Consider the following 22,148-nt stretch of genomic DNA (forward strand, 5'->3'; position numbering starts at 1 on the left):
AGAGACTTGAGTAAAATGTACAACATGGACGCTCTGACTCTCCCTTTGTTAGTGTACCTCCTCCTCCTCCTCCTCTTAAGTGCTCCTGAGCCCCCCCCCCACTTCCTGTGGAGAGCTCGCTCCCCACGCAGACAGACGGCTGCACTAACTCACTACACTGTAAAAAGCTCAATCACACGGTTTTGTTTTTTTGTAACTTTTTCTTCGACTCTTTGTGTTGAAATCGTTATAAACATTGTTCAAAATGTTACCAAAAGAAATGTACACGTGTTTCTGTGTTTCTATACAAGGCAGGCAGAAGCGGATTACTACGGTCGGTCACCCCCCCCCCCCCCCCCCCCACACACACACCACACCACCTGTTAGAACATCCAGACGAGTCGACCATCGCTTTAAAATAGATCTGTATATATTTATATATGCTTATATCAAAAAGGAGGCGGAGTTAACCAACGATCCCGTACGACGTGACCCCCAGGCATCCGGGCCCGAGGGGGGGAGGGGGGGTCTGATGTAGAGAGGGGGGGGGGGGGGGGGGGGGGGGGGGGGGGCTCTGTCTGCAGGTGAGACTCCTCTGTAGGTGAGACAGGTGAGACTCGTCTGTCTGCAGGTGAGACTCCTCTCTGTGGAATGTCAGCTCATCATGTCGTTGCTGTTGACGCCGTACGTCGAGTTCTTCATGCTGTCGTTCACCTCCCTCCTGAAGACAGACAGGTTCTGAGTAAACCTGCAGACAGACAGACAGGTAGAGAGTCAGACAGGTAGAGAGACAGATTATTATGATCACTACATCATTTAGACAGGAGACAGACCTGTCACGGTTCTTTGTGAGTAGGTTCCGTTCGATTCCCTCCATCAGGTTCTCAAAACATAAATGCATCGCCTGCTGTTTCTCTGGAGGCTGACTGTTCACGATGCTGTTCCTCAGGTCAGCAAAGTACTGAAATACACACACAAGGTGTTAATATACACACCGTGTTGACCCCCCCACACATGCACCGTGTACACACACACACACACACACACACACACACACACACACACACACACACACACACACACACACACACACACACACACACACACACGTCACCTTCTCGTTGAGCAGGATGAGGCCGAGCAGAGGCCGAGACATGGACCACTGGTTCCTACAGTCCTCGAAGATGATGATGTTCAGCACTGTGGACAACATCTGCTCAACAACAACAACAACAACAACAGGGTCAGTGCTCTTCTTCTGTGGTGCTCTGTGAGCGTCAAGTGGGGAGCTAACAAGAAACAACCTGAGCTAACGTTAGATTCAGCTTGTCTCTCCAGGACGTTCTGACGTCCTCTGATCAGCGTCGAGAAGCTGCTTTACTCAGTGTTTTAATCAGAGGAGGAGACATCTGTGGTAAAAACCTGCTGAACCACGAACACTGGAGGAACCCTAACAATTCCCACGATGCCGTACTGCTCCACCTCGTTACTGTGTCTGCCTGCCTCGTGGACTCACGTCTGTTGAATAAAGAGCGTCTCTGACCTGCTGGATCATCTCCGGGTGCTGCTGCATGATGTGGAGGAAGCGGTCGTCCGTCGCCATGGGAGTGGGTCTCTTCTTCGTGGAGCGAGACAGCTGCTTGAACAGGTAGGTGACTATGTGGTCCAGACTGGAGCAGCATCCTGTGCACACCATCGTATCTGAAACACACTCAGATGAATAAAGCCACGAAAAATCACATGATCTCTCCTGAAAACTGAAACTGGACCCGTGAGCGTCTTACCGAGCGCCGTGAGCCCCTCTGATATCGAGGACAGGATGTACATGACGACGTGAGGCTCCAGACTGGCGATGAAGTTCATGTGGTCCTGAGTCAGAACCTCCAGCAGAGAGTAGAAGGACTGGCTGAGCTTCGGGTAGTCCTGCAGGGACAGGAAGAGTCAGGGTGGTTGTACTGATCTGAGCTAACGTTAGCATCAGACGTCTGGATCTTAAGTTATGAGAGGAACAAGCTGAGCTAACATTAGCTACCATGATAACTATGACATGAACTCACCAGCAGGTCACTGTGAGGGATGGACAGCAGCAGTTTGATGAAGGTCTGTAAGGCGTTGTCCAGAGCATCGTCGCCATAGAGACGGAAGACCCCGAAGTTGACGTAGTTTCCGCTGAGCACCGCCTTCAGCATAGCGAAGCACACACTGACCCCCTTAAGCTTCACACCGTAGACCTGGTCCTTAGGGACCTCTCCCAGGGTCAGGATACGGTTTCCTATATGAAGAGAGACACCAGACCAGTGGTTCATTATTATAATATATAATCATATATATAAAAGAATATATATAATATAATAATGTTATATTATTATCATTATATAATATATATAATAAATTATAATATATTGAAGCATATTATAATGTATTTTTTAAACATATCACAAACATTATGCGACTTATAATGACTAATTAAAATAAAACTGGAGCTGATTTGAGTAGTTTATTTAAGTCTCTTCAGTCAGAATGAGACAGGATTTAAGGATTAAAACAAGTTATATGCTGATAATATAAAAATAACTTTTAATCAATAATCATATAAAGATAATTTGAAATAAAAACTGTTGGAATTAAACAGAAATGAGCTTTTATTGTAAATCATTAAATAATATTTTATGATAATGAGATCAATTTGAAAATGATTGGATTATTTTAACGGTACGTTGTTATTAGAGACGGTTAAATTATAATAGTTTACATAGATTATGTATCCGTGTATGAGGGCTGTAAACTACAGATCAATTACCTTAAAATAGATTTATGGATCTCTTGTGTTTATTATTGATCAGTACATGTGACTATTTATGTCTTATTTAACATATAACAAAGCAGATCTTGTTTTGTGTAGTTTGTCCCCTCTGGGCCTCCGTACTCCTGCGTCAGTCTCAGTACCGTAGGTCGTGATCATCTTGCTGGTTTCTCTGAACAACAGGATGCCGTTCGGCGACGACACGTCGAACTGAAGTCGCTGTGACCTACGAGGAAGTAAACAGGTTAGTTATTGATAATGAATACTCAGTCTGAGGGAGGAGGAGACGGAGGAGCGTTCTACCGGTTGTGAACCAGCTCGGCCATGAGCTTCAGGACCGGAGTGGTGCATGCTGGGTCGTGGTACCAGAGTTCGATGGCTCTCTGCAGGATGGGCATGTAGGCCGGATATCTGCAGTGCTGTTAAGGAACCTTCTGAATAATACACGAGTTATATACATTAAAAACAATAAATGTATATGTCTACTGTGATGAGCCGTGAGGATACATCCAGTCAAACAGCATCATGAAACTCGTCTTGGCGTTGAAGGCGAATGCGATGCCTCGCAGGTCTCGGACCAGACCCACCAGAGTCCTCTACAGGAGACCAGAGAAGAAGAAGGAGGAAGCTGTTAGTTGTGTGTGTGCGTCTGTCTGTGTGTGTGTCTGTGTGTGTGTGTGAGAGTGTGTCTGTCTCTCTCTGTGTGTGTGTGTGTGTGTGTCTGTCTCTGTGTGTGTGTGTGTGTGTCTGTCTCTCTGAGTGTGTGTCTGTCTCTGTGTGTGTGTGTGTGTGTGTGTCTGTCTCTCTGAGTGTGTGTCTGTCTCTGTGTGTGTGTGTCTCTGTCTCTGTCTCTGTGTGTGTGTGTGTGTGTCTGTCTCTGTGTGTGTGTGTGTGTGTCTGTTTCTGTGTGTGTGTGTGTGTGTCTGTCTGTCTCTGTGTGTGTGTGTGTCTGTGTGTGTCACCTTGGCTTCCTGCTCATTAAAGGTGTTCGTACTCAACATCTGAGCCACAGTTTCAAACGCAGCCGTCAGAGGAAGCATGAACTGTTCAAACTGGTCCTCGTCTTCTCCTACACACACACACACACACACACACACACACACACACACACACACACACACACACACACACACACACACACACAATGGAAGGAATAAAAATTAGTCAAGTATAAATGTCTGTGTGTGTGTGTGTGTGTGTGTGTGTGTGTGTGTGTGTGTGTGTGTGTACTTACCTAGGTCCACCATCAGCAGGCGGCCCAGAGCCGTGTAGAAGGTGGTCCGACACCTCATGTCACTCAGGTTTGACTGGTTGTTCACTCCGAGGAAGGAGAAGTGTTCGCTCTGAGCATCAAATACACAGACATTTGATATAAAACATCATATATATACATACATACATACATACATATATATTTAAGAACCAGAGGTGATGACATCATGGGGAGAGGAAGACTCACTGTGTGGTTGTTCAACATGAACTGGACCGCGCTGAGCTTCACCAGCTTCCTCACGCTGCTGTACGTGGAACAGGAAGTCAAGGAGCAAACAGGAAGTCAAGGAGGAAACAGGAAGTCAAGGAGGAAAGGAACGGAAACAGGAGGTCAAGGAGAAAACAGGAAGTCAAGGAGGAAACGAACGGAAACAGGAGGTCAAGGAGAAAACAGGAAGTCAAGGAGGAAACAAACGGAAACAGGAAGTCAAGGAGGAACCGGACGGAAACAGGAAGTCATGAAGGAAACAGACAGAAACAGGAAGTCATTACAGAGGACATTTTATATTTTCAAGTCCTGTTTCCTTTCAGACCTGCAGACTAATGAGGGATGAAGCTCTGCAGCACATGATTAGATAACTAACTAATAAAAACGTGTATATCTGTCTGTGTGTGTGTGTGTTCAGGTGGTCTAAAGGATATCCTAACGAGAGGTCGTTCAGTAGTTGGAGGGTCTTGGAGGTGATCGGTTCACACTGGCCCCAGTACTTCAAGTTTGTGATGCTGAAAGAGACAAAAGGTTGTTGAAGATCACACAAACACAGAATGTATCATAAAGACACTTCCTGTTTGAACTAGAAGTTAGAATGATTAGTGATAAACATTTAAATCATGTTTATTACTCACATTTTCCCGATAAAGACACTGAGGACCATCGTCTCGTCATTCAACCCCAGAACTTCTGATAGTCGTCGATAAAGCTGCAAATAAAACATTAATATTAATATGTTTATGAGCTCCAGAGATGCACTGGTTTCGTGTTTGTCCATTAAAACCTTTGAACTTCATAATGTTGTCATTAGTAAATGAACTTCACAGCTGTTTATCATGGACCAATAGCATCACGTTGTAGCTCCATCACGTGACTCGTGTTGTTATAGTGATTCAGAATCAGTAAATGAGGACGGCGGCTCCACAGGAGCTTTAGAAATCTAGTCTGTGACCTTCAGTGATCATCAGAGGGACAGAGTGAAGTGAAGCATGAGGAGGTCTGTAGGAGACAAAGAGGCCTCCTGCTCTACAGAACTGAGGGGTTAAGCTGACAGGAAGTAGGGCCCAGACCTCCAGTACTGTGTTCCCAGGGATTCACTTCTTCTAGAGGAACTCTGAGAGACTTAACAACCTGTAAGCTGGAGCTTCCATCCCCTTAAAGAACCTTTGTGGTTCTAGGTTCTGCTTTGTGTTTCCTCTGTGTTTTACAACCTGAAGGTTTCATGTTTATGTTTGGTAGATTAGAGAAGCTGTGGTCGACTCTGAAAACCACCTGCTGCATCAAACTAACCTGAGAGTCTCAGACTTTAGTCTGGTCTCCTGAACCAAAAACTCATCAGAGCTGAAAACAAAAGCAGAACCTGAGACCACGAAGACCAGCTAAAGACTCGCTAAAGACCAGCTAAAGACCCATTACATTACAGCCATTTAGCAGACGCTTTTATCCAAAGCGACTTACAATTCAGTATCTATCAACACACCGTAGACGCGGCTACAGGAGACATGTTGGGGTTAAGTGTCTTGCTCAAGGACACATTGACATGAGACTAGGAGGAGACTAGGAAGGAGCTGGGGATCGAACTGCAGACCCTCTGATTGAAAGACGGCCCTGCTCTCCACTTAGCCACGGTCACCCCCCACTCTCGCTCACTAAAGCCGGTCTGTATAACGGGGGCCAGAGTAGCTCTGACGCCGAGTCGCAGTGGAGGAAGTGAACAAACAGAAGCTCCAGTTACAGATCACTGAGGTTTCTGAAGCAGCTACACGATCAAACACATCGTCTACTAACACCAAACCAGACTCACTACAGTTTCTACACTACAACACTTATCTGGGACGTTCACATGTGCAGTTTCTGCTCCGAACAAAGAGAACAGACTCCGTCAGTACTTTTAACCACAACAGTCCAACAGGAGACTGGGTCTCTATAGAAAGTGCTGTGGTCGGCAGAAACCAGAACAAAAGAGCAGCTCAACGTGGCCCCCGTTACACAGGGCCGGGTTAACTCCTCACACGTTACACTCTGGGTTTACCTTTGATGATTTCTGCACCTGGTCTCCGATGTAGATCTTCCTGAACTGCTCAAAAAAGCTGAGCATAGCCAGCTCCAGCCTCTCGTTGCCGGCCTGAGCGAGCCGAGAGTCGGTGAGGTTCATGAGCTGGAGCACCCTGAGGTGTGAACACAAACACATATATATGTTATCAGTGTTTACATCACAGCATACATACAGGCCGTCTTTACATCCATTTATATCTGGAGGGCTGGAAAAAGTGGTTCACAAGCTGCTTCATCAGCTCATTAACTATTTAAGTCGGGTTCCAGGCAGGTTTCAGGAAATCAAGAAATCAATGTGGCGTCCCACAGGGGAGCGTTCTGGGCCCCTTAATGTTTGACCTGCCAAGTGTTCCTGGTGAAAACAAACATTTTTGTGTTGCACAATATGGAGAACACATTTAAATCTCAATGTGGAATTCAATAAGATCAATAACTGACCTGTAGACGACTTATTTTAACCCTTCATATGACTTATAAACATATAAAATGTATTTAGCTTGTTTAGATAAACTCAAGGTGACGTCTTCAAATTGCTTTTTTTGTCTAACTTTTAAGATAAAACCCTAAAATAATCAGTTTACTGTCAAAAGGAATGCTGGATAATTTTGATTCATTTTCTGTCCACTAAAATAAAGATGTTTTATGGCAAAATGAGAAATTAAAGGAGACCTCGTCCGATTGTCGCAGCATTTTACAGTGAGTTTTTCTTTTGTTCCTTCCTCTAATTGAGACGTTTCCTTGGTTCCTCATGTTTCCCCGAGTTCTTACCGACAGACTAACTCTCCGTCCATGGCGTCCTGCTCGTCTGTGCTTGCGAACGACACCCGTCCACCGATCACGGCCCCGATGATGTAAACCAGCCACGTCAACCGACCTGCAGAGGAAACGACGGAGAGACGACATCAGCTTCTTTAAGTTCTTTCTTTTAATAATCAAGGAGCCACATCGAACGTTTCATACCCGAGAAGATTAATAATAAAATGTGCTACGGAGCCAAAAAGCATGTTTGTCGTTACAAAGAGCTGCTGGGAAACGGTTTTAATGTTCAACAATAAGAAGAAATATTAATATTTCATTAAATACAATCAAATTTAAATCTTTTATCTTCATCTGAAAATGTTTTTCAAGTTTCTTCCTTTTTTAAACTCTGCAGCTCTTTACATTTTAAAACCGATATTTTACACATTTTATTATTCTAACATTTTATAACAAAGATTATTAAATATCTATTTTATATTAAAAAATGTCGACTTGAAGAGTTAACTGACGGTTAAGCACCAAAAACAGTCCGTACGTTAGAAAATAACTAGTATAAAAGTATAAAAAGTAAAAACCTGATTCAGACTGAAGACACTAGAGAGTGACCTATTGACCCCTGAGTGACCCCTCTTACCCTCCTGAACGGTGATGTCTGCAGCGCTGGAGTTGGTGGACTGCAGCAGCTCCTGGTAGGTCTGAGCCGCCTGATCGAACAGCTGGACCAGCAGAGCGCAGGTCTTCTCGTACTCACACCTTCCGATGGTGGACAGCTGGTCCAACTGCTGCTGAACCAGACCGGCGTCGTCTAGGGGGTCTTCTAACCCGTCTCTGGGGGGGTCGACACAACCAGTCAGTCTGAGACATACCTGCAGGGTTTACATCCATGTTCACCTGCTACCAGTTCCTGTGCTGGTCTAGTGAAACCAGACGGGATCTAGTGAAACCAGAAGGGGGCTAGTGAAAGCAGGGGGTCTAGTGAAACCAGGGGATCTAGTGAAACCAGGGGGTCTAGTGAAACCAGACGGGGTCTAGTGAAACCAGACGGGGTCTAGTGAAACCAGGGGGTCTAGTGAAACCAGGGGATCTGGTGAAACCAGGGGATCTGGTGAAACCAGACGGGGTCTAGTGAAACCAGACACTTTTAAAGGAATAGTTAACCGTTTACTTTACCGTTAGATAAGAATATCAGCATCAATGATATATTGTCTGTACAGTAAACATGAAGCTACAGCTAGTTAGCTTAGCATAAAGACTAGAAACAGGGGGAAACAGTTAGCATGGCTAACAGAATCCCACTACCAGCTCCTCTAAAGCTTTACTGATTATTAACATTTTATATCTCGTTTCTTTAGTCCGAAGAAAAACTGAAACGTCTCCTCTCTGTCTCTAAACATCCAGGACCAGGATGTGAAGGTCTGAAGGTCTCACCTGAGGATGACGTGGACCGACTCCAGCCGGGACGTGATGTAGGCCTTGGTGACCTCGGGGGTGTAGGTCTCCAGCAGGTGAGGCTCGGTGGCTTTGACGTACGGGACAGAGGCCGCCAGACGCTGCCATAGACTCAGCAGGTAGTGAACACTGTTAGGGGCGAACTCCCAGTGCTGGGGGGGGGGGGGGGGAACCAGAGAGAGACGGGTTCACTTCAGTCTCAGAACCACCGTTAACATCTTTAACCCTTTATGGTCCGTTTACAGTGGCTCTACTTCCTCATTTAATGTGTACAAATAACAATCAGTCATTTCTTATGCTTTATTCACCCAAACATCTGACGTGGGAAAGGTGACAACAAATCACCTTGTTTCTAAATAGATTCTTTATAGATTTAAAGCTATTTCTACATTTGTTCTTTAGCTTGTTTATAGATTTAAAGATATTTATACATTTGTTCTTTGGTTTGTTTATAGATTTAAAGATATTTCTACATTTGTTCTTTAGCTTGTTTATAGATTTAAAGATATTTATACATTTGTTCTTTAGTTTGTTTATAGATTTAAAAATATTTATACATTTGTTCTTTAGCTTGTTTATAGATTTAAAGATATGTATACATTTGTTCTTTAGCTTGTTTATAGATTTAAAGATATTTATACATTTGTTCTTTAGCTTGTTTATAGATTTAAATATATTTATACATTTGTTCTTTAGCTTGTTTATAGATTTAAAGATATTTCTACATTTGTTCTTTAGCTTGTTTATAGATTTAAAGATATGTATACATTTGTTCTTTAGCTTGTTTATAGATTTAAAGATATTTATACATTTGTTCTTTAGTTTGTTTATAGATTTAAAGATATTTATACATTTGTTCTTTAGTTTGTTTATAGATTTAAAGATATTTATACATTTGTTCTTTAGCTTGTTTATAGATTTAAAGATATTTATACATTTGTTCTTTAGTTTGTTTATAGATTTAAAGATATTTATATATTTGTTCTTTGGTTTGTTTATAGATTTAAAGGCATTTCTACATTTGTTCTTTAGCTACCGGATCTCTTGAAAGTTGCTGCAAACTTTACTTTTAAGAGAGCTACTAAATCCTGTTAGATTCAGCATCCAGCCTGTAGTACTGTTGTATCTGTGTGTATCCGGTCTGACCTTTACAGTTATTAATCTTCTAGTTTCATAAAACCCTTTTAGTGACAGATGTTAGCATTAGCTTTAAACCCTGTGACTATGTGTATCTGAGTGGAGGCCCACCTGCAGACTGGTGACGGTGAAGTTGGCTATAAGACGAATCACTTCGGGGTAGTTCTCTACTTTCACCAGCTCTCCCAGCTGGTAGTTACTCTTCAGCCTTGCCAGCAGACGGCAGAACTCGTGGTAGTTGTTGGGATCCGGTAAACACTGAAATATAAAACGTTTTCACCGCGTCAGACATCAAAGCTGCTGTCAGACGGAATAAAACAGGAGCTGTGAATGTGGTCCAGACCTGAGGGTTCGCTAGGATCCTCTTCACTCCGTCAACCAGGTGAGACAGGAACTTAGCTCGCTCTGCGTTGTTGAAGAGAGACCTCCGGACAGAAGCTATCTGGACTAGACAGGACAACACCTACACACACAGAGAGAGAGAGAGACACACACGCACAAGGTTGAACATTTTAAACACACACACACACACACACACACACACACACACACACACACACACACACACACACACACACCAGGAGGCTTCATGTGGATGAATCGTCTTCACATAACTCACCAGTGGGGAGAGAGACGGAGGGATGGAATGATATAAGTTGAAAAAGAGCTGCAGAGTGGAGGAATCCAGAAACGCTGCGAGACAAAAAGAAAACAGAAGAAGTCACAACAAGTTTCATTAATGGTTTTAATCAAATTATATCATTCAGTATAATATTTAATATAATCACAAAAGAACTAATGGTCTGATGACATCATAAAGAGCCTGAAACACGTTTCTAAAATGTAGAATAACCATGTTAGCAGCTGATCTCAGGACTCATACTGTTATTATCGTTATATTTCATGAACACGTAATAACAGAAGATCTTCAGCTACCTGATCTCCAGGACGTGGGGATCTGAACGGTGCACAGGTCGTCAGACGACTCGTCGGTGGACGTCCCGATGAAGTCGTAGTTGAGGCAGTTGTAGCTCAGTTTGAGGAGCTGCATCAGGAGGCCGTGCTGAGACTCATCGTTCAGGTTCAGGTTCTTCCCTGAAGCCTGAACACAGAACACACTTCAGTTGTCATCTGTGTTCTGGTTCAGATCCACAAGATGGTTTCTCACCCACTGAGTTCAGTTACATGTTCTCCATCAAAGCCGTTTACTCCTCATCGGAGAATTAAACTGAGAATTCATCAGCAGGTCGACAATCTAACTCTTAAAAAAGTCTATTTTCTGCAAGATGAAATATAATAAGACGATATATATATAAATACATATATATGTATGTATAAATAAACAGACAAACCTGTTTGAGGAGGTTGCAGGAAAGCGTGAAAATGTCAAAAAGTGATGAATCTCTGAATGAAGAAGCGATCTTCCTGTGTTTGGTCAAAGGATGTGTCGTATCGGCCTGAAGACAAATACAATGTTACACACACACACACACACACACACACACACACACACACACACACACACACACACACACACACACACACACACACACACACACACACACACACACACACAGAGAGAGAGAGAGAGAACCTACCTGATTGATCTCATTGGTCAGCTGGGACAGGATAGTGACTCCTATGATGCAATGTTCAACGCTGTCCTGTAAACACAGCAGTTACACACACACACACACACACACACACACACACACACAAAACGTTAAACACATATCACACACACACCTACACCTACACCTACACCTACACACACCTGTAGAAAGCGTGTGACATCAGCGATGACGTTCCTGAAGACGTAGTCGTCTTTCTGACAGTCGAACCAGCCCAGCTTAGTGATCCGGGCGTAGAGCTGGATCAGAGCCTGAGTCACAAAGGCTGCTAACTTCGGCCGCGTGGCCAAATAATTCAGAACATAGTTCCCTGAATGTCACAAACAACAACAACAACAGCTTCATGAAAGAGGAACAACACAATTGAAAGACTTCAAACGAGAGAGAAACTAGATTTAGAGACAAAACAACGGAGATAACAAATATCTTCATCTGAAGATTGACTTTCTGTGTTTATATCAGTATTATATGAGACATGAAAGATATAAATCTAAAGAAATAATCAGTGTGATGATGATGAAAAGAAATGATTTTAGTCTGCAGTGGTTCGTGGAACTTACGATATATTTCCATACATATTAAAACCCTCTTAAATATCTTTAAATATAATACCTTTACATATCCAGCAGTAAGGTTTCTTTTATAATAAATCAAATATTGATTAAACCTTGATATTTAAGGTCATGTCTACTTTGTGTTATTTCTTTATTTGCTTATCTTTAAAAAAGACCAACATTATCCTCCTCAAAGGGACGAGTTGATAAAAGACGCAAGAACGTCCGAGAAGAAAACAAAGCAGTCAGAAATAATGAAGACGTCTAAACCACCACAGAAGAAGGAGGACAGGAAGTGACACAGCTCTATATTAAATATGTTGAGGAGATTTGGAAGAAGTTCACTAAAAGACTCAAAGAAGAAGACTTCTTGATGAAATAATCCTGAATCATTGAGTCTTCTATTAACAGAATGAATATTTACTGTTTCCTTTTATAGCCACACATCAACAAACAGAAGATCAAACTCTGACGTTAAAAAGATTCTCCTGAGGAAGCGTCAGCGTTAAAAAGAAGCTGAACTTTATTTAACTCACGGATGTCGATGCGTTGCTCGAGGGGCAGAGGGTTGCTGGTTCGAGAAACCAGTTTAGACAAACAGGTGGCGGCGAGCAGCTGAGAATATGACGACTGTATCGAGAGAATACAAACACAAACTTTATCATCATTAATAAAAAGTCCTTCACACAGTTTGATTAAGATGAACCCCGTTTGACTCTATCAGAGCTTCCTGTTTGTTAGTAAACATTACTAAACTTAACTAAATGTTATTAATGGTAAGTAATGGTTAGTAAACGATACTAAATGTTACTAAACTTAACTTTAGTATACGACAGTAAATGTTAAACAATACGAAGCAATATTGCAATTGGGGAGTTGAGTTCCTGTTTTGCGCTCTCACCAAGGAACAGTATTTCTATCTGATCTAGGAAGCTGTGGAGTGTGTGAGATGTGGCTGGACTTTCTGACGTAGTTAACGTTACTTAAGTTGACTAAACGTTAAGTAACGTTACTAAAGTTGATTAACATTACATTACAGTCATTTAGCAGACGCTTTTTTCCAAAGCGACTTACAATTCAGTATCTATCTACCGTAGGCACAGCTACATGAGCAATTTTTGGGTTAAGTGTCTTGCTCAAGGACAAATTGACATGAGACTAGCGGAGCAGGAGCCGGGGATCGAACCTCTGATTGAAAGACAGCCCTGCTCTCCACTTAGCCACGGTCACCACAAACGTTAAAGTTAAACGTTAAGTAACGTTACTAAACTTTAGTAAAGTTGACTAAACATTACTAAAGCAGACTAAACGTTACTAAAGTTGATTAAACGTTACTAAACGTTATTAAAGTTGACTAAACATTACTAAAGCTGACTAAACATTACTAAAGCTGACTAAACGTTACTAAAGTTGACTAAACGTTAGTAAAGTTGATTAAACATTACTAAAATTGATTAAACGTTACTAAAGTTGACTAAACATTAGTAAAGTTGATTAAACGTTAGTAAATTGATTAAACGTTACTAAAGCAGACTAAATGTTACTAAAGCAGACTAAACTTTACTAAAGCAGACTAAACGTTACTAAAGTTGACTAAACGTTACTTAAGCAGACTAAACGTTAGTAAAGTTGATTAAACGTTAGTAAAGTTGATTAAACGTTACTAAAGCAGACTAAACGTTACTAAAGCAGACTAAACGTTACTAAAGCAGACTAAACGTTAGTAAAGTTGATTAAACGTTAGTAAAGTTGATTAAACGTTACTAAAGCAGACTAAACGTTACTAAAGCAGACTAAACGTTACTAAAGCAGACTAAACGTTAGTAAATTGATTAAACGTTAGTAAAGTTGATTAAACGTTAGTAAAGTTGACTAAACATTACTTATTAAGCAGACTAAACGTTACTAAAGTTGACTAAACGTTAGTAAATTGATTAAACGTTACTAAAGCAGACTAAATGTTACTAAAGCAGACTAAACTTTACTAAAGCAGACTAAACGTTACTAAAGTTGACTAAACGTTACTTAAGCAGACTAAACGTTAGTAAAGTTGATTAAACGTTAGTAAAGTTGATTAAACGTTACTAAAGCAGACTAAACGTTACTAAAGCAGACTAAACGTTAGTAAATTGATTAAACGTTAGTAAAGTTGATTAAACGTTAGTAAAGTTGATTAAACGTTAGTAAAGTTGACTAAACGTTAGTAAAGTTGACTAAACGTTAGTAAAGTTGACTAAACGTTACTGAAGTTGACTAAACGTTAGTAAAGTTGACTAAACGTTACTAAAGCAGACTAAACGTTACTAAAGCTGACTAAACGTTAGTAAATTGATTAAATGTTAGTAAAGTTGATTAAACGTTAGCAAAGTTGACTAAATGTTACTAAAGCAGACTAAATGTTACTAAAGCAGACTAAACGTTAGTAAAGTTGATTAAACGTTACTAAAGCAGACTAAACGTTACTAAAGCAGACAGACTGCTGCACCTCTATGAACGTTAACAAAGTCCTCCTGAACTTTAAAGGAGCACTCCACAGAGGTTTACACAATCACTGTAACCCCAATGATGTCACAATGATGTCAGCAGGATTATCTTAGTCTGGACTTTGAGACGACCGATGTCTCTCTCTCACTCTCAGTCACTCACACACACACACACACACACACACACACACACACACACACACACACACACACACACACACACACACACACACACACACACACACACACACACACGGTGTGGAGTTAGAGAAACATGGCTGAAGGGAGATGCATTCTGGGAAGTGTTTACGTGTCTCTTACAGACAGAGTACAATGATTCATTGGTCTGATAATACTTATACTTGTTGTAGTATTAGTACTTGAACAGAAGTAGTAACAGTACTCACACTGCCTCTCTCCAGCAGCAGCTGACACTTGCTGAGACAGTCGGGGCTGTTGGTGAACTCCACCAGAGCTTTCTCTGCCTGGTGTCTGACGGCGGTGTCGGTGGTCTCATACAGCTGCTTACACAAGATCTCCAGCTGGGCGAGGCCCTGAAACACATGGGGGGGGGGGGGGGGGGGGGGGGGGGGGGGGGGGGAGACGACGACACACACACCGGTATGAACTTCATGGTGCTGATGGTAGAGATGCATCGATCGATCAATGCGGAACGTTTCACATTTGAGGTTTTAAATATCACATCAAATTTTCTCACACTCTCTCTCACACACACACACACACACACACACACACACACACACACACACACACACACACACACACACACACCTCTTATTTTAACTACACTCAGGTGAACCCGTGTGTTTAGATTGGCATCAATATTTAATATTCTGGAGCAGATAGTGAGTCATGGTGCTAAGTGCTGAGTCATGCAGAGTCACAGTGAGATCACTGATACATTCAAAATGGTGGAAAGGACCAGGTTCAAGAGAGAGATTAGAGGTGGAGGTCTGGATTTGGAGGGTGGGGTCTTCACTGCTTACATGAGAGTGTGGGGAGTTTACGTTCCAGTGTGTCTGAGCAGGTACAAGTGTTAGAGAGACTCTGTTGGACTCAGATAAGAACCAGGCTGACCACAAGGTTTAAATGTCTTCACAGGAAGTACGAGACGAGACGGTGAGGTTTAAATGTCTTCATAGGAACTAAGAGACGAGACGGTGGGGTTTAAAAGTCCTCACAAGAAGTACAAGACGAGACAGTGGGGTTTAAATGTCTTCACGGGAAGTAAGAGACGAGACGGTGGGGTTTAAAAGTCCTCACAGGAAGTACAAGACGAGACAGTGGGGTTTAAATGACTTCACGGGAAGTAAGAGACTAGACGGTGAGGTTTAAAAGTCCTCACAGGAAGTAAGAGACGAGACGGTGGGGTTTAAATGACCTCACAGGAAGTACGAGACGAGACGGTGAGTTTTAAATGTCTTCACAGGAAGTAAGAGACGAGACGGTGGGGTTTAAAAGTCTTCACAGGAAGTAAGAGACGAGACAATGTTTTAAAAAGAAAATGCAATCCACACCGTTGTCAGCAAATCACCAAACCAGCGGTGGAGGAGTCTTCATCGCTACGTTGATGCAGCGTGTGGAGGAGTCTTCATCACTACGTTGATGCAGCGGTGGAGGAGTCTTCATCACTACGTTGATGCAGCGGTGGAGGAGTCTTCATCACTACGTTGATGCAGCGTGTGGAGGAGTCTTCATCACTACGTTGATGCAGCGCGTGGAGGAGTCTTCATCACTACATTGATGCAGCGGTGGAGGAGTCTTCATCACTACGTTGATGCAGCGGTGGAGGAGTCTTCATCACTACGTTGATGCAGCGTGTGGAGGAGTCTTCATCACTACGTTGATGCAGCGTGTGGAGGAGTCTTCATCTCTACGTTGATGCAGCGTGTGGAGGAGTCTTCATCACTACGTTGATGCAGCGTGTGGAGGAGTCTTCATCACTACGTTGATGCAGCGTGTGGAGGAGTCTTCATCACTACGTTGATGCAGCGTGTGGAGAAGTAGAGATAGCCTAAAGACAAGCTAACAGACGCCACAGAGAAGTGGAGAGATACAAACTGCAGGACGACTAGTGTTGAGAAGACGTCGGTCTGAGGAACGTTCTCAGGATCATGAATGACGTCACGTAGGAGCCTCCCTCCAGACGCACCGTCACCAGAAGAACACACGAGTCTATGAAGAGGAGGACTACAAAACGCACACAACGCACACCGGCCGTCTCTCACCGGAGAGTGCCGGACATCGCCGGGTAACCGTCGTCACCTCTGAGTTACGGTGCATTATGTTGATGAACAGTGGGAGCTGCGTCCACAGGCTCTGACTGTCATGAAGACAGAAGACACACATGTTGAAGAAACGTGTGGAACATTGTATTCATGTTGCACAGCAGTGGAACGTTTAAATAAAGTCACACACTGAGCACAGATAGTAGAAATATAACTGATACTGTGTGAAGAATACTGCTGTTAACAAGAACCTGATGTGTTAAAATGATTCAAACCAAATGTTATTGTACTTTTGTTCATACAGCAGTACTTTAAAATACAAGTGAGCAATACACTACTTTTGAATTCATTACTGAACTTTGTGCAGAACAATGAGATTAAACAAGATCAAAAATTTTAATCGTTGCCCAGCACTAATAAATAAATAAATAAATAAATATATATATTTACACACATACATATATATATATATATATATATATATATATATATATATATATATATATATATATATATATATATATATATATATATATATATACACACACACACACACACACACACACATACATATACATATATATACACACACACACACACACACACACACACATATATATATTATAAACCAATAGAATAAAACCTCAAATCTTCATGAAGCTTCATCTGCTCATAAAACTGAAGAAAAGTGTGAGAGTGAAACCATGAAACTATTCTAGGACTTATTCATTATCTGCAGATCAATTAATAGTTTAATCACTTCAATGATAGATTTTGTAAAACATAACTAATATAATCTGTTATCACGATGATGTGAAGTAAAGATTAAAAGTGTAAACTGAGCTGAAACACTTTTAATAAACAATCATTAGTTATTTTACTTGTTCCATCTTTTAAATGTAAGAATTTGTTGATATAATCTATTTTATAACAAAGTAAACTGAATATATATTTTGGTTTTATTTTGAGTTATTAAAAACAATCTAACATTTTATAAAACAAACAATGAACTCGACTAAAAGGCAAAATAATCATCAGATTAATTAATAATAACAACAGTTTGATGCTCATTCTGTGTAATTAAAAACACTCAAAACGTTGTTAATTAAAAAAAGGGGGATGAAGAGTTTGACCTTATTCATAAATATCTTCTATAATCAGATCACAAGTCTGTATTTAAAGCTCATGAAGATGTTCTGGATCAGATCAGAGAGTCCATGTCAGAGGTGCTGCAGCTCAGATCAGGGTGTGTTCACAATTATTAGGAAAGTTGTATTTTTGAGGATTCATTTTATTATTTTACAAATACAGAGCTCTCAGTCAATCCCAAATGTTGATAAACCTCAAACTGGATATTTAAGAGGTTTTAAGGTTTTGTCTCTGAGGAGAAATTCTATATGTGAACAATTATGAAGCAACGAAATGAAGGTGGACCATCAACCAGACCCTGTTCAGAGAGGTGGACCATCAACCAGACCCTGTTCAGAGAGGTGGACCATCAACCAGACCCTATTCAGAGAGGTGGACCATCAACCAGACCCTGTTCAGAGAGGTGGACCATCAACCAGACCCTGTTCAGAGAGGTGGACCATCAACCAGACCCTATTCAGAGAGGTGGACCATCAACCAGACCCTATTCAGAGAGATGGACCATCAACCAGACCCTGTTCAGAGAGGTGGACCATCAACCAGACTCTGTTCAGAGAGGTGGACCATCAACCAGACCCTGTTCAGAGAGATGGACCATCAACCAGACTCTGTTCAGAGAGGTGGACCATAAACCAGACCCTGTTCAGAGAGGTGGACCATCAACCAGACCCTGTTCAGAGAGGTGGACCATCAACCAGACCCAGTTCAGAGAGGTGGACTGGTTAAGAAGGACCCACACGTTCTCACTAGGGTCCAGGTCTACTGACCACGCACTGGAGGACTTCATGCGGTGGAGCTTTGTCTGCATCACAATCATGGTCTTCTTGAAAGATGCAGACTGAACCTGAACCACTGCTTGAAGTCTTCTGAAGACTGGCAGTAGGTTTGGAGTTGATTTTGAGTCCATCTTCAACCCTTAAAAGGTCCAACTAGCTCATCTTTAATGACACCAGTACTCCACCTCCACCTCCCTGGTGGAGCTCTGTGCCCGTTACTGATTCATCCATCTGGTCCGTCCAGAGTCACAACATTTCATCAGTCCAAACCTTTGAGACATCTGTCTGGAGGATATTTCTTGGTCCAGTCTTGACGTTTCAACGTATGTGTGTTGTTGAGTGGTGGTCGTGGTTCAGCCTTCCTTCCCTCCTTCCCGTCTCTGAGCACTGAACACCTTCTGGAATACGACAGCACTGGAGGATAATGGGTTTCTGTAGCTTCACGTTTCATTCTTCTCAAATCTTTGACAGTTCATTTGGGTCTTTTTCTCTCAACACATTTCTTGCGACCCGGTTTGAACGTTTGATGGTTCTGTGATCTCAATATCTTAATCTCAATATCTATGTATAGAGTGCTGCATACCTCTGAAAGACTTTTCACAATCTTTGACTTCAGAGTCAGTTAAATCTCTTTTGAAGTGGACTAATAATTGTGTACACACACACACACACACACACACACACACACACACACACACACACACACACACTCCTCAGAAAGACAAAACCTCACTTTTACTTTCTTAAATATTCAGGTTGGAGGTTAACTAACATTTGGGATTGACTGAGAGCTCTGTAGCTGATCAATAATACAATGAATCCTCAAAAATACAACTTACCTAATAATTGTGCACACAACGTAGTTCAGGGTCCTGATCTAGACTCTGATCAGGATCTAGATCAACATAACATCTGCTTTCCAGTCAGAATAAAGTCTAAACTCGTCTTATGAATCATTCAAAGCTAACGAACAACAACAACAACAACACGCTGCATGAAGTTAGCTTCACACAAACGTTATGAGGACAAAACATCTGGAGAAGGAGAAGAAGAAGAGGGACAGATTCAAACCATCGAACCTTCTGCTCTCCTCTCCACCTCTCTGTCCTTGTCTCCTCTCTCATCTCGTTGTCTCCTCTCCTCTCCGAACATGTGTCCGGACCACGAAGCAGCAGCTAGCATCACATGCTAGCCCGTGATGCTAGCTTCACGAGCTAGCATTACGGGCTAGCTACCCATGCTAGCTAAACAAAAACATCGCTGCTTAGTTACGCACATAAACAACGAGGTTGCTCGTTAAACACCGATGTTTTCCTCTGTTAATCATCCACCGGTCTCCGTCATGGTGACGTCAGTCACGCGGACACGGAGCCAGAATTTACGGACAAACCGTTAAAAACTAAATGTGTTCAAACGGGCATCGAGCGGGAGAAGATGAAGCTAACGTTAGCATAGCTATGCTAACAGGCTTGGCTAACCTTTTAGCATAACAGAGCAGCAAACACACATATTTAGGCTTAAATAATAATTATTTAAAGTGTGTAGTTCATGACACACGTTACGTCACATTGTGGTTCTCAGTGGCGCCAAACTGAACCTGCTCGTGCTAACCGGACAGCTAACACACAGGCTAGCATACAAGCAAACAGAAGCTAATACACAAGCTAACAGAAGCTAGCCCTGCACCGAGCGGTGACAGCGGGGCCACTTCGTCTCTTTTTACGGCGTCAGACCACCGCGACCGCCCTTCTGCCCCCAGCGGCCTCCCAATGGCACCGAGCCCGCAACACAGGCACCAGAACGCCGCCTTAACGCTCCGTCTCGCGCCCGCTGATGCATTAGTCGGTTACAAAAACATGAACCCTCCGCTCACCTGCACATGATCCGCCATCTTTCTCCATTTCATGCTCCTCTCACTCCCCCGCTTATGGTATAAAGAGAGCGGAAATAGCGCCGCGTGTGGCGGCTCTGCGCTACTGCAGCTCAGCATTTAGTTCACATTTTTATTCACATTTTTATTGTAATTTTTCTATACTTTATAAATGTTCTTTCACTACTTTAACTACTTTAAGTGTTTTTTATTCACCAAACATATAATATATAATAATAAGTGAATAACTATAACAATAATTAATCAATCAGATTATTACAAACCAACAGATTTATTAACATACAAACTTTAATTGTAATTTATGTTAAAATGCACAGATATTAATAACAATATATTAATAACAATATATTAATAAATACATATTAATAATAATATATTAATAGCAGTGAATCATTTGTTCCCAACTGTGTTCAGTGAATGTTTAAAATAAGATAATAATAATAATAATAATAATAATAATAATAATAAGAGATGTTTATCTGTCAAAGAGGTTCACTTGTTGGTGGACAATAAATTAATGTAATAAACAATTATTATTGAGTGAAATTTTTGGAACTTTGTTTTGAATCAAATTAACCTTTTTAAATATGTTCTTCTCTTTTAATTTAAAACCTTTAACAAATGAAATAAAACTGTAAATAAATAATTCTCTTATTAGCACAATATTCATATTACAGAATAATGAAGGACTGGAGGGCAAAGAAGAAAATACGTGTAATGTGTTGTGATGTGTTTATTTATATATATATATATTTACATATATATGTATATATATGTATATTGATATATATATCAATTATTGTTCAGCTGACATTAAATCATAACTGATCTTTTATTTCTAAACTATGGCCGTGGGTTTTCTTTTGGTTTTAATTATTTTCAGTAAGATTGTTTATGAACACTTGAATATTTATTAAATATACGTTTGTAGTAAAAGTAGAAGGAAGAATAAAACTACTTAGATTGTATTCATGATGTCATTTTGTTATAATTCACTCATTACTTTAATGTATTGACATCTTAATTGTCGTGAGTTCTTTAGTGCTGATGTGTTAATAAATAAATAAAGTTAATTGAATGTCTTTGTGTCTGTGTATTTCATGATGTCGTGTTTCTCCAGACCACCAGGGGGCGATAGCTCCTCCCCCTTCTGCAGTGTTTCCTGTTCCGGAAGTAGAGGAAAGTGAAAGCAGTAGATTCTCATTCATCGTGTTTAAATGGAAACACAAAGGTTTCCAATGAAAACACGCGGGTTTGTTTCTGTTAACAGACCACGACGTGTTTTAAACGAAGACCTTTATTGTGAAGGAGTAAATGTGACGTTCGTGACTTGTTTAAACGAAGACCTTTATTGTGAAGGAGTAAATGTGACATTCGCAACGTGTTTAAACAAATACCTTTATTGTGAAGGAGTAAATGTGACGTTCGCGACATGTTTTAAACGAAGACCTTGATTGTGAAGGAGTAAATATGACGTTCGCGACGTGTTTTAAACAAATACCTTTATTGTGAAGGAGCGGGTAGTGGTCCGTGGTGCGTTCTGATGCCCTCGGACAAACGGCTACTATCACGCACAAACTGTATTAGTCAGTTTTCATGCAGATTATGAACTCGTGTTTTTTATGGATTTATAAAACATAAGATATTAATCACAAAACATCTTAAACTGGTGAGAATGTTACATTATTATTATTATTATTATATATTATTATTGTATATATTATTACAGTTTTTCTCAATTGCTAAGACA

The 22,148-nt window shown here is 41.2% G+C and overlaps 1 protein-coding gene across 1 annotated transcript; it reads right to left on the reverse strand.

Annotated features, from left to right (window-relative positions):
* Window positions 1–535: 535 nt before the first annotated feature.
* xpo7 (exportin 7) lies at window positions 536–20,413 on the reverse strand. The gene is made up of 28 exons (XM_068705373.1): window positions 20,381–20,413; window positions 14,741–14,887; window positions 12,387–12,480; window positions 11,440–11,606; window positions 11,264–11,329; window positions 11,018–11,122; window positions 10,602–10,767; window positions 10,285–10,358; window positions 10,009–10,128; window positions 9,777–9,923; window positions 8,508–8,680; window positions 7,714–7,907; window positions 7,089–7,194; window positions 6,298–6,433; window positions 4,901–4,974; window positions 4,697–4,777; window positions 4,242–4,305; window positions 4,017–4,125; window positions 3,745–3,851; window positions 3,290–3,378; window positions 3,086–3,193; window positions 2,926–3,008; window positions 2,037–2,251; window positions 1,764–1,902; window positions 1,523–1,680; window positions 1,094–1,192; window positions 813–940; window positions 536–727 (listed from the first exon to the last, which is right to left on the reverse strand). Exons 1-28 carry the CDS (start codon window positions 20,411–20,413, stop codon window positions 634–636), a joined length of 3,276 nt encoding a protein of 1,091 aa, XP_068561474.1. The 3' UTR covers window positions 536–633.
* Window positions 20,414–22,148: the final 1,735 nt, after the last annotated feature.

The sequence above is a fragment of the Cebidichthys violaceus genome, unplaced genomic scaffold (assembly GCF_023349555.1).
Source record: "Cebidichthys violaceus isolate CVI_PGR_0920_01 unplaced genomic scaffold, fCebVio1.0.p SCAF_115, whole genome shotgun sequence".
NCBI lineage: Eukaryota > Metazoa > Chordata > Actinopteri > Perciformes > Stichaeidae > Cebidichthys > Cebidichthys violaceus.

Coding starts and splice junctions, on each gene's coding strand:
- xpo7 (XM_068705373.1), bottom strand. CDS start 20,413: ATGAAATGGAGAAAGATGGCGGATCATGTGCAG. Junction 9,924..10,008: donor GGATCCTAGCGAACCCTCAG/GTCTGGACCACA, acceptor TTTATATTTCAG/TGTTTACCGGATCCCAACAA. Junction 2,252..2,925: donor CAAGATGATCACGACCTACG/GTACTGAGACTG, acceptor CTCTTCATATAG/GAAACCGTATCCTGACCCTG.